The 14,039-nt window shown below is 37.4% G+C and overlaps 1 protein-coding gene across 1 annotated transcript; it reads left to right on the forward strand.

Moving 5' to 3' along the window:
* Positions 1-10: 10 nt before the first annotated feature.
* On the forward strand, positions 11-6,617 carry irf4a (interferon regulatory factor 4a). The gene is made up of 9 exons (XM_055033674.1): positions 11-224; positions 905-1,104; positions 1,340-1,526; positions 2,186-2,265; positions 2,377-2,554; positions 2,858-2,938; positions 3,150-3,548; positions 4,807-4,919; positions 5,745-6,617. Exons 2-9 carry the CDS (start codon positions 907-909, stop codon positions 5,892-5,894), a joined length of 1,386 nt encoding a protein of 461 aa, XP_054889649.1. The 5' UTR covers positions 11-224; positions 905-906; the 3' UTR covers positions 5,895-6,617.
* Positions 6,618-14,039: the final 7,422 nt, after the last annotated feature.

Here is a 14,039-nt window from a genome sequence, read left to right on the forward strand (position 1 = left end):
TCGTCCCGATCAGGGCGTCGCTAAAGGGATTCCCCACCTGAGAGCTGCGTGGGTTGAGCTGAGAGGTTTTACAGAAAAAGAAGTTGCGTTTGCTCCTTATCTCCTCTTGAACCTCTCCGACAGACTCCTCCCTGTGAGCAAAAAAACAAAAAGACAGTGATAACATTTATAGGATCCCGAGAGCCGCATTAGAGATTTCCGCGGTGGACCCTACATCTCTAAAGGTGAGCTGCAGCAGACCGTTTTCAAATGATTTCAAATTATAACCAGAATACAAACTTTTATTGCATCAGGTCAACATTAAGGCTTCTGTCAGGAGGACATTTCTGCACTGAGGGAAGAAAACGCTGCACCTCCATGAAACATTCTTGTTAGATGAGAGTGTTGATGCCTGGGCAGCACTTTTAATACTTTTTAAGCTCCTTCCTTCATTTATTATGTTTAAGCTTTTTATAGCTTGATGAATTACGTTATTATTCACGCATTTGGCATAAATGAGTCAGATTTTTTTGTTGTTGACAAAACCACAAAACGTGATGAGGAAAATCACTCATTTCAGTATCCATGTCTTCACCCTTTACACTATATGTGCATGCAGAGAACTGATTGTATAGATGGCATGTAACCAAAGTGATGTGATGTACTCCAAAAGAGAAATTAGGTAGCCTAGAAAATAGAAACCAGTTTGTATTTATTGCTGAATGAACATCTAGTGCTCCTACAATAAAATACTGCATATAATTATCTGGAAAGTTCATAACTCATCTAAACTAAATCTGGCATCTCAATATCTTGTATCCTATTTGTCCTTCAAAACTTTTCTGGAAGCATTAGGTGTAATTGTAACCATCTTAATGTTGCCACATTTCTGCTCTGTATCTCATTTTAATTCATTTGTTTGCAGAGATGAACCTGGATGACGACGGTGGTCTGTCGGGCAGTTGCGGCAACGGCAAGCTGAGGCAGTGGCTCATAGAGCAGATCGACAGCGGGAGATATCCTGGCCTGGTTTGGGAAAATGAGGAAAAAAGCATCTTTAGGATTCCATGGAAACATGCAGGAAAACAGGACTACAACAGAGAGGAGGATGCTGCACTCTTTAAGGTGAGGCAGTTTTGTCTTTGCCTGCTGCCTCATGCTGCAAAAGCAAATATAATGCACAAAGTTCACAAGTAAAACATAGAAACATCAAAAAATGTTCAGTAAATGTTGAGATTTTCCTTAGCGAAAGCTAACTTTTGCTCGATTAACATAGTCTCAACTTAGTTTGTCCCGGAGAAAGAGGAAGTCAGAAATAAATCTAATCAGTTCTTGAATTTAGTGATTCTGCTGTTAACAGGCTTGGGCGATGTTCAAGGGAAAGTTTAAGGAAGGAGTTGACAAACCTGATCCCCCCACATGGAAAACCAGACTACGCTGTGCCCTTAATAAGAGCAACGACTTTGATGAAATAGTGGAAAGAAGCCAACTGGACATCTCAGAGCCGTACAAAGTTTACAGAATCATCCCGGAGGGAACCAAAAAGGGTGAGTGTTAAAAGCTGTTCATGCAGCAGTCAACATGTAGATCAATCACATGTGCATTGAAGATGAGAGAAAGTGGTAAGAGTAAGACGATTTGTGGTTAGGTTTTGAACGCAAATCATAAAGTCTGCTACAAGTATGTGCAGTTGCAAAAACACTCAAAGTATGCCAACATTTTACACAGCAACTGACACTGTTTACACTCTACTGGTTATTTTTCACATACATTTTGCACCACTGCTGATTCTGGCGAGGCAGGAAGCACAGGAAGCAAAAGCATGAACCAAAAAGGCCGTAGTGCTTTTTTTAGAGGGCTACGGTTACTAAGCTCAGAGTGCACAGAACACAAGAAGACAACCTCAGCCTTGCATAACTAAGTTTCTACCATCATACAACAGCCATTGTCACACATGAGCAGCTTTGGCTGCATGGACTTTATGTTAATTGACTAACTTGATGAACTCTCTCACTCTGTAGTTTGTTGCACTCTCTGCCTAAATAAAAAGAGCACACTGTATATGTGCACAAAATATCTTTATTCTTTATTCTGTGGAACAAACAAAGGCCCACACATATTGCGAAATCTATATTTAGTTTTGTTAAATGACATACTTTTAATGCAATTTTTTTAGATTTGAAGGCAAAATATTTGTTGTAAATAGGTATGAAGATGAACCGTGTGGAGGAGACACCATCTCACCCGCTTGGATATGTTCCACCATATACGTCACTTCACAACCAGGTCAGTAGATTTAGCTGCAATTCTGAAATTAAAACCCCACAGGTGAGCAGTTTTAAAAAGAAAGAAACGTTTGTTTTTCTGAGTGACAGCCCCTGTGCCCCTCCACCTTAGGTACCCAGCTTTGTTATCTCTCCAGAAAGAAGGGACTGGAGAGATTTCCATGCACCATCAGAACAACATTCTCTTCCTAATGCAAATCACCATGGACAACACACAGACCTGCAGTATGGTCAGTGCCACTATCAGTCGCCAATCAGTCGAATTTGGCCCAGTCCGCACACAGAAAATGGTAAGCAAGCATACAATTGAAATGAACTCAATTGCATGCAGCAGGATTTCAATTGGATCTGTTTGCCTTATTTTTTCTTGCATATTTTACTGAGATCACTTTTATTGTGAATTTAACATCATGCAGCTAAAGACATTGAGATGCATGATGTTGTCGAGTCAAAGGAGAAAGAAATGTTGAAATGTTAAAATAATTTATAAAATATTAGTTGTACAATCGACGTTCGACAACCTTTTACATTTTTGTGGATTTTCATTTGGTCCGTTAATCAGTGTATTTACCCTCTTTATTTATCAATTCCAGGTTTCCAGCTCTCATTCCACACATACTTTTCCGAGTCTCAGCCACCAATGTATACAATGGACCACAGCAATGCCATATCAGGTGAAACAACATCTACAAATACAAGTGTACATTACAGAAAGACTCACTGATTCTTTTAATGTGTCTGTGCACAATTTTCAATCTGAAAAGATCTGAGTGAATCGAGTAAAGCTCTACATTTCAGTGTTGTTGCTATGGGTTGAGTTTTGATCAAGCTTCTGTCATTTTCCTTTTGGTGCATTCATTAAACAATTCTCCCTCCTTCTCACAGATTTCAGCCTCCATGTGTCCCTTTACTACAGAGAAACACTGGTGAAGGAAGTCACTGTCACCACTCCAGAGGGTTGTCGGATTACCTCCACCTCCCCATCATCTCCCTCCTCTTCCTCCTCTTCTTCTCCATGTTCAGAGGACAGGTTCCACAGCGGCGCAGAAATTGTTCTTTTTCCGTCCCCGTACCCCGAGTCTCAGAGGCAAGGAGCCGAGCTGCTTCCCAACATCCTGGAGAAAGGGGTGCTCCTGTGGATGACAGCTGATGGGCTGTATGCCAAGCGCTTGTGTCAGGGACGGGTGTTTTGGGAAGGACCGCTGGCTCCGTATGTGGACAAGCCCAACAAGCTGGAGAAGGAGCAACCATGCAAACTGTTTGACACCCATCAGTTTCTTGTTGGTAAGCAGAAACTTGCAGATGTTTGCAGCTTTGCATCAACTCATAGATGACACATCTCTGAGGCCTTGCATCAGATCATTGCAATTCATTTTACAGATTCTGGGCCTTTTGAGATGCTGCTAATCTGCTAGTATTTTAGGCCTGCCACTTCTTCTTTTCTTCTCTGGACGCTCAGTTTCCTCAAATTATTTCAGTACATGTAGCACTGCTAAGATGTGACAATTTCTTGTCTGAAAAGTCTTTTGGAGCAATCTCGCTGAAAACATATTTCATGCTTGCCCAGTTGTGCTGTCTTTGACGTTTTCTCATGATGCAGCTCAAGAATTGAGACTTGAATTAGCCAAAGTTTGTGGAAGCATCAAACTTCCTGAAAGTAGTTTCTGTATGGACATAATACTAGTTCACACTTCATGTTTGTTGGGTTTTTTCTGCTCTTTTTCTGCAATTCACAAATCAGTGTTAATGACTAAACAAAAAATTGAATAAAACAAAATATATATTTTTTTAATGATCAAGTATTGGATCTGTACTGATAATACAATTTATTGTTAAAGAAATGTGATAGAAAATCCTCCTCAACTATAGATCAAGACCACTCAAGTGCACAGTATGTGTGGTTATTCCAGGTGTTCTGTACATTTTAAAATTGGTCAGAAGATTTTAACATTTATTTGTCATAGATCTTAGACTGCTTTTGTACAGCATTAATTTGTACTGTTAGTAGTTCAAGTTCATCATAAAAAGCATTGGAGAACTATGCCGTAGGAGTTCTCCCACCTTTTAAATACAGATTATTTCCCCTTTAAACTGATAAAATATGTTTGCTTTGTAGCAAACAGTTTTGAAGCAATAATGCTCCACTAGCCATTCAAAAACAACAGTTGAGGTCATTGGGAATGAGATGACAATGATGAAAGAGATGCTGCAGGTACTTGAGTTGGGTAATTCCCACTCTTAGTGTTGAAGTAGCACAAAGACGTTGCTCATCTTCTCATCAGGGGGCCAAAGTGTGTGGAGTCCCCACCCACATGTGGTCCACACCACACAAGAGACCGTTTTTTTTTTTTTAATGCCATTTCGCTCTGAATTTCCAACAAACTTACTAGTAGTTACCAGAAATGTCTTTGTGACTGAGGACATGACATACAGTTAAAATGGGGTTGATGAATGTTTTTTTTAAATGTTCAGTGTGACATTTTAGTGTCTTTGTGGGGTCAAATGTCAAGTTAGCACTAAACTTCTCTTGATCCCCTTTCAGATCTACAAGATTTTGTCCATAATGGTCGCCACATACCACGACACCAGGTGGTCCTTTGCTTTGGAGATGAATATCCAGACCCGCAACGCCCCAGGAAGCTCATCACAGCGCAGGTAAATGTGGAACAAAAATATTTTACAAAAGCAGTTTTTAAAAGCAGAGAAGATGCTAAAAACATTATATAATGAACAAAGCAGAGTCAATAGTATCTTTTTAAATAAAGTGATGTGCGGATAGAATAATTTTTCAAGCCAAGTTGGGATCTTTTAACATTGCAATTAATATTTATTTGTCAATAATCAACTACTTATTTGATTAATAGCTAGCAGTCGTCGTACTTGTAATGAATTAATTTATGTACCATGATGTGATCTTATTTCATTATTTTAAAGCAGATTAAAAAAGTACCAGTCAAAAGTCACAAATGAGAGTTTCGAGATAACTTGAGAAAGCAAGAAACTAAATGGATTGCAAGCAAAACATAAAAACAGATACATTTACTTTTCCTTTCAGGTATTGATATTTTTTTTAGAGTTTGTAGTGGCGTCCTTACAAAATGCTGAAGTGAGACTGCTTTATTGTGCTCTGTAGAAAGTGAGAGTTTTTGAAGTTTTCACATAAATTTCACCCATTTTTCCCCTTTCTTGAAACATGCATCTATATTATTATCTGAACTGTTTGTTAGTGATGCAGTATTTTCATGAATAATAGTTGTAATGGATTTAAACATTTCACCAATGAGGTCTTTGAAAGAAACTGCAACGTCTAATAAGATACTCTGATAAGACTCTATTGAAGCAACTCGTATCTGCACTTTTAAGAAAAAATAAAATTAATGTAAAAAGAAAAAATATTGCTGTTTAAATCAATATGAATATGCACTTTTAGGTCCCATTTTTAGATTAATCGCTCCTATGTTGTGTCTCATTTCATTTCAGATAGAACCAATGTTTGCCAAGAAACTGATCTACTATTACCAGCAGAACACTGGGCACTACCTGAGAGCCTACGATCACATTCAGGAACCAAACACCGCTCCAGCTATTGACTATCCGCCCCAGAGACCCATACAGCATATTCAGGAGTGAAAAGCATGCCAAAAATGCCCACTTGCCACACAATCACATAAGCAGGAAGAGTATCAATGTGAATGTAAAGCTGTGAATTTCTATTGTGCCTTAACCTTGCTGCAGCCATGTGTACTGTAAATGATTAATTTAGGCACTGAGGGGTTGAGATGGGGAAGACCCTGTAAGTTTTTACATGCTTGTTGTATCAGAAACTGGGTTGTAAGAGTTTTTTTTTTTTTTCTTCTTCAGCAAATATTATTGTGACAGTGTGAAGGATGCGGTTTGAGGGTGGGGGAGATGAGCGGAGCGGAGGGCAAACTGAGACAGGAAGTACTAGCACAGGTGCACAGGAAGAATGGCCCCTAAGACAAACATTGATACGTCTGTGAGATAAGCCAGTGTGAATGAATACTTATTTGCAGCCAACAGTAATTCTTTCTTCTTTTTTTTTTTAACTGGCCCTGAGGACAGTTTCTGGTTGTCCACTCTTAATGCAGCGCATTTACTTTATGGTCTACAATACTTGGCATGCAAGATAAAAACAGAAGACAAAAGACATATGCTTACAGAAAAAGATAACTTACCACTGTGATTGGTTCTAAGAGTAATTTTTTTGTTGTTTGTTTTGTTTTTATGTGTGATCGGCACATCCCTTGTTTATTCTGGCCTTTTGACTCCTCTGTTCCTTGTGAAATATTGTATAGTTTAACTTCTTCAAGGGTAATAATAAATATTTTTAAAACGGTGCAATTTGGAGGTCATTTTGTTTTTTTTACCTAACCCTGACGACATGCGGCGTATCAGAAGTTGTAGCTACAACTTTCTGTGTGGTATTTACCCACACAACAGAAGTGGACAAATGGTGCATAGCAAATTATCGGAGAACAATCTGTGGTTTAAGCTCTGTCTCAGTGGATGTGGGCCACGTTGACTGGAAAATAGCACTCATCCCGTAACTTACGGGGAAATGATACCTGTTCCTCTTGACCTGAAACTAGTGGCCTCACAAGTGGGAAGGAAAACTACCTTTATGGTCAGAGTGCAGATTTTGCACACAAGGAGCAGCAATTCCCATGCATGAGGTCCTTCATTTAGAGCAGTGGTTCACAATTATACTTCAAATAGTTTTCACCGAGTCAATTTATTATCAGGTAAAGTGTGCCTGAGTTAATAGAAAATACAGTTTTCAAATTATGAAACTTGATATGAAAAAAAAAAATAAATAAATAAAAACTACCCAAGCTAACCTACTCTCATTTATAAGTATATATTTATATTAAAAGGGAAGTTATTGTCTCACTTCAGTACCTGGGTGTGCTGATCTAAAGTGTTTGCCATTATAATTAACAATTGTTTTATCTTACCATTGATGAATTTAAACCCACATTTCTTTGCTGTTTTGTTTTTTTTATTCATCCACATTGTCTCTTTGCAGGTGGACTGACTAGCGTACTTTGCGTCATAGTGCCACTGCACGACTCCAGCATGCTTGAATCTAAGGTCATGAACTCATGGTTGGACAATAAGAGCAAGATTTATGATAAATATTGAGAAAAAGTGTAATGGGACACTTATGTTGAGAAAGTTCTGAATTTGTCTACTGAATGGATAATCATGACAGTCATCATTATTATCATATAATATACATTACAATTTTTTTTTATTTTATTTTGAGAATCATTTACCTCTGTTATTCCTCAAAATAGTTAATTACCAAGAAAGATAAATTAACATGCCATTCTTCAAGTATTTTAGTATGTTGCAAATAGATTTGCAGGTTTACGTTCAAATTGCTGTCTCTGCCGTGTCCCTCAAATGTAAAATAAAGCAAAGCTATTTTCTCTTAGCGCTTTTCTTCTTAAAGTAAAAAAGTTTCTTCTGGAACTTTTAGTATTTTTCTCTTGCTTGTTTATCTTTCTTGCAGTCTGACTTCTTTGTAGAGGAACTGGAATCGCATTAGCAATGCAGTGTTACCAGAAGTAAAGTTAAGTCAGAAAAGCCAAGCCAGTTAAAATTCATTACTGTAATTGCAGTGGAAAAAATATTTCTTCCCATTCATTTGGAATAAATGGAACGGTAAAACCATCCTACAGGTTCTGAATTTGGGGCTCTCTGATGCAGATGCTCACAGCCTAAATATTATACAAATATTGCCAAACTAGGTTCCTAACTATGCCACAAATATGGAATGTGCTGATTATTTTGGCAAAATTCCTCTTTCTGCTGATGTCCTTAATGTCAAAAGGCAAGGTAGAGGAGATTTAAACATTGTGATGTTTTTCTTCTGTGGTCCTGAGTTTCGATCTCTGCATTTACTTCCCTAACACTTAAACCACATCCCTTTCACAAACTTTGACCAAAATCAAAGTCTGGAATGCTTTCTTTTTACATCAGCCATAAATCCTTTTTCCTCAAATGTCTTGTCAGTGAGCCTCCGGATTGTCTGATGAGTAAAATTCAGTCTTTATATCACAGTCAAGAACGCAAAATGATTCAGCTGATGAGTTCCTATTCTTGCTGTCAGCATTGCATATGTGCATATGCACGAGTATGCATAGTGAAGGACCAGATGCCTTTGTGTGCGTGGGTTCACAGTTGTGGTATTACTGTTGTCAGGAATTGACATTTATGGAGTTAGGATAAAACATGTGACTCCCCCACCTACAGCATCGGTGACTCAAATACAGACACCTATTTCACATCACATTTAATAACTTACAGTAAAGAGCAAATCAGAGGACATCCTGAAAATCATGACAATCAAAAAACTTTTCGTTAAACCAGCGTTTAAATAAAAGCTGTCCTTATTCTAGTCAAAACATTTTATCTCTGTGTTGTCAATATTTGCAGACACTGAGAGCAAGAATGAGAGTGATACTTGGTTAGAAAGATTTAAAAAAAAGAAGAAAAAAAACATACATTCAAGCATTTGTCATGGTGTTTCCCCTTTTGCAGGAAGCCACATCATTCGTAGTTAGGCTTTCAGTTTTTCCGTCTGTAGAAGCTGTTGCTACTAGTGACATTGTTTGTGTCCTTTGCTTGAAGCTCTTGAGCTGAAATCCTAGCGAAGGGATGCTCATATATTTTTTTAATAAAAGAATAAAACCCAAAATATTATTTTTCCTCCTCATCTCCAACTTGGTCCTCCCAGGCTCCTTAAAGCTTCTCTCCTTTCCAGTCTCCACTCCACAAAAAACCAATCCTCATCCTGACCAGTTCATTCACAGTCATGGTCCAAGCGCCAAAAAACTCTACCTCCAAGTGAAATAAAACTCTCTAATTCCTGTGTGCGTTTCTCCACCAAATAAAGAGTTTATCCCATTCATGCCAGCGCAGCAGTCACACACTCAACATACAAGTCATTTGTTGTATTCATTAAACACTTTGCAAAGTGTATTCATAGAGCAGAGAACTTAATTCTGACTTGTTCAAGCAAATCTTGCTCTTCATGTTGTCATTCAAAACTTATCTTTGTATAACAGTCAAGAACTCCAAATCATGTTTCATTTGCTGTCATATTGGAGAAACATATTCTACTGAATCAATCATCAGCCTGTCAGCATTCTTTATATTATATGTGGTGTATGACAATAAAATTTGTCTACACCGGTTCCCTTTTCTCAGATCTCTTTTTGTTTCTACAGCCATACAGAATACAAGTAAATCCCACTGAAGATTTAATGTTAAATGATTAAAAAACGGAAACATTATTATAGGCCTCTGCAGTGATTATATTTTTAAATTTCTCTATTCCAGTATTATTGTCACTTGATTAATTGCTCATATGCCAAAAACAAAACAAACAAACAAACCAAAAACATCTAAAAGATAATTTGTGAAAACACAGCAAGGTTTTCATGCAAGAAAGTATTGAGTTTGTGTCATAGAAAACACCTTTTTGTGCTTTGCTGACATCTGCTGGTTAATGTAGCTTAAGCTCCAATTGGGGGAACATAGCCGATGCTTGCAAGCAGAGAAATAAAGTTTCACCCACAAAGAACTGGTAGTGTAAAGTCTACCACACACTCTGTGACAGTGACTATGAGGTGCTTTTTCCATATATTGTCCTTTTTTACATAATATCTTAGAGAATGTGTTACTGACTATCTTATCTCATCAAATATCATTTCATGTTCTGCTAAAATTCAGCAAACTCTACTGTTTTGCAGTTGTGATGCTAGTTCAGAAAATGTGTTTTCCTGCCGTCACTTTAGGCAACATTTGATGTTGTGTCGACTTGCCAAATTGTCTTCCTGAATTCGTAATGATTTTGGAGGTTGAATCTTTCATTCTTTCATGACTACTTGTTGTCATGGTCCTGGCATGTAATTAAAAATATGCAACTCATCAAGCTGCAGCCAAGCTGATAATGAAGCTTCATTTTTAGCTACTGACATGCACTATCTAACTTAATAAATAATGGTGTCTTTTGGTAGTTGTTTCAGAACAGCAAATAAAGTTTATTTGTGATGAATTAGTCCATCAATTGCTTTTCATTGAATAGATGTTTTTTTGTCACCTCAGCTGTTTGCTTGAGGGCTTCATCCTTACTGTTTTGTCAGGTTTGTCATGTTTGTTTTGTCATGTCATCACAGCCTGTAATAAAGAAAAAATGTAAACGAAAAGTAGCAAAAGATAATTGTCAAAAAAATCATGGATTTAGATGTCCATTTAGAATAAGACTAGGAAAACTAGAGAAGATCTCAAAGTCATTAATCTCTAAGTTAAGAGTCAGTAATTGTTGATTAAGAAAAGGTCGTTTTAATTCTTAATATTATTGACCAGGAAAACTTTACTGACTTTGACTAAACTGAAAAATACACCCAAAAAATATAATGAATCCACACAAGCATCAGGAAACTCTTGTCACAAAAATCTGGTTCCTGTTAATGTCAGCATAAAGTACAATGTTAAATTCTGAAAATCAAAGTTATATTACAGAAAACACTTATTATGTCATATGGGCAAGGAAACATGAGCTATAGGGGGAAAACTGATTTAAATCTCAGCTTAGAAATTTTCTTTTTGGAGTTTGTCTTTTTCTATTTATTTATTTGTCAAACTTTCTGTCTTCCCGTAAATACACACACATTTAGAGTAGGAAACCGTGTTGATTTTTATCTATGGAAGAAAACGAAACAATATCACTAAAAGTTTGCAGATAGTTAAAATTATGTTAATAAGTACATTTTTGACTTAGGGCATAAAAACTCAAGAGTCATTTCTCCTCCACCCGTTCCTGAAAGTACATATTCTCATAAACCAATTGCATATCTTAGCAAGGCAGTCGTAAAAATGTGAGAGATAGCAAATAAAAATAAACATTTGTCATAACAAAATGGGCAACTGCCTGTAAGCTGACCTGGAAGCAAAGTTCCTATTTCCTCATCGCTCCCCATGTACTTTATATTTAAAATGATTATAGCCTCCTGTTGTAGCATGAATAATTATCTGTATGTGATCAACCAAAACCATGAGAACTTCTCTCAAAAAATCTATTACGATTTTATTAGCACAAATAATCCAAGTGAATTGTTTGAGACGTCTTTGTTTATACAAATGTCTTCAGACAACAATGCTCCTGTCTCAATACATTATGATGACAGGAAAGGACCAACAGTTATCGGATAAGGAGAGTCAGCGTAATGGAAAACACATAACTGTAAACAGATAAAACTTGATAAGCAGAACAATATGGTGCATTACCTGGCACTGAAACATGGGGCTACATTGTGTGCTTAATTTGTCTGGGAATGTGCATGACCTTTGAACACAAGGGATATTAGACAGAAATATTAGTTCACAGTGTAGGAAATTCAGCATTTCTTAACAATCTACATTTTATTTTTATTTAAAGAAACAAACAGCAAGTGTAAAAATGTGAAAGATTCAACAAAGTTGTGTGTATGGACAAAGGTGGAGTGAGAAAAATGGCCAGCAGAGAGCGATATATTGCCATCTATTGGAAAAGGTCAAACTAATAACTATAATTCTTGCATTTTGTCACTGCTTACCCTTTGGATGTTGTTATTGTGAATGGAAGGAGAAAATATAAGTGCCACTAATGTGAAGCTAAATGACAATGTGACGATCCACATAAATAGATTTATGTGGATTGAAAGTCTTCCATTAACATACGTTCCCCCGTTTTTGTTTTATGAATCAAGTAACAGATTCAGAGAAACAGAAGTGGTCGGAGTAGTAGCTCTGAGGTTATTTCGTAAGTGAGTGGCTCTTGAACTGTTCTCAGACTCTGTGTGGTCTGGGTGTGTGGTCTGTAGCAGATGGGTAGAGAGGACGGTAGAGCCCCAGAGTACTTATTTGCGTGTGCATGTGTGTGTGCATATGTCTGTCTTTTCATGTATTTATGGGAATAGATCCATAAATACATGACCATGTCTCTTCTAAAAGGATGTACCTTTAGCTACTCAGCTAATCATACACAAACACACAATTCAACCAGTCTGATACAACTCGAAGAAAGTTTTGACTACTCATATTAATAGCACTTGAGAGATTTGTCAGCCAGAAGACCACAGCAAAAGTAGGTGCAATAATATTGATTTAACCTTTTCATATTTTGTCACATCGAAGAAAAGCTTCCTTACAAAGTTATGCAGCCACCACCATGTTTTTTGAATTGGATCATATATTCATGGTTATGTGCATGTGTCATTTCTGCACAGTGGTCCAAAATATATGGTCAATATGTCTGATGCATGACACAGTCTTCCATGAGTGGGTCTTAATTTCAGACATTATTTTGATTCAAAATAATGTTTAGTATGATACTTTCTGCTGTGTTTTACTTCACACAAGTATTATTTCATGTTTGAAATATTTTCATTTTTTACGTTTTTAAGCTTTTTTAGAAGAAATGGTAGAACATTTGTGACGATTTGCACAACATTTTTAAAATGAAATGACAGCAACATATTTTACAACAGCAATGTTGGGACCATGTCATTGTCCATTATGTGTACGTGGGTGTGTGTGTATGTGTGGGCATGGGGTGGAGGAGTGCGAAAGAGCATGTTTCTTGAAACTAGCTAGCTAGCCAAGCTAGCTAACATTTCTGTCTGTATTCTAATGTGCTGTGTGTATCATGCATGTGAGTGTGTGTATGTGAGTGCATTTATCCATCCATCATCCATCCATCCATCCATCCATCCATCCATCCATCCATCCATCCATCCATCCATCATCCATCCATCCATCCATCCATCCATCCATCCATCCATCCATCCATCCATCCATCCATCCATCCATCCATCCATCCATCTGGAGTCATATTAGATTAAATTACAGAATGTTGAACCCTATTTACAATTGGTTACGATAAATAAGTTAAGGTCATAACTGTAACGGAAGCTGAATATAAATTGATGCAGCACTTTTAAAATGTTATTTTATATAAAAAGAATAAAACAATTTTCTTCCACTTGAGAATTATGTGCTATCTTCTGTTGGTCTGTAACAAAAAAATCCAAATAAAATACACTGACATTTGTGGTTAAAAATTCACCTAAGGGGAATAAGTTCAAGGGGGAACACTTTTTCTAGACACTGTAATCTTTAGATGGAGCTAGTTAAATATTAAAGCAATGGAGACATGCTTGACATGCTTGACTTCCTAATCCGTGCATTGCTGGCTACAAATGAAATTGAATCTCAATGTCCATAATTTTCTAAACCATGCATACCAGATGCACAGATATATTAAGCCCTGGTATTGCTCCACAGCTCTATGCTCCTCTTCCACTCCCATGGCATTCTCATGGGAAGGCTTTGTAATGCGGTACTGCTGAGAACACGCCATGAAAATATAAATACAACCTCGCCACATTTCAGCCATGTAAATAAACAAGCCCACCCAAATTTTCAATTAGAGCTTGTGTTGTAGGCAGGAAATGGGGTAGACGAGAGGAGACCACACCTTCTTCTCAATCCTCCCAAAAGGAGTCCAGGTCCAGGTCAAAGACCAGACGGACCTCCACAATCGGATTATAACTGGTTCTTGCACAACATCCCACTCCACTTTGGCTCTCTTTTGTAATCTGCCTGGCAAGCTGAACTCAAAAGCCTTTCCCAAACCACAAATACGGGCATCACCTCTGATCAGTCCATTCGAGCTCATGTGCTATTCCGATCTGATTAAAATGA

The sequence above is a fragment of the Poeciliopsis prolifica genome, unplaced genomic scaffold, assembly GCF_027474105.1.
Source record: "Poeciliopsis prolifica strain line A6 unplaced genomic scaffold, Auburn_PproV2 SCAFFOLD008, whole genome shotgun sequence".
Classification (NCBI taxonomy): Eukaryota; Metazoa; Chordata; class Actinopteri; order Cyprinodontiformes; family Poeciliidae; genus Poeciliopsis; species Poeciliopsis prolifica.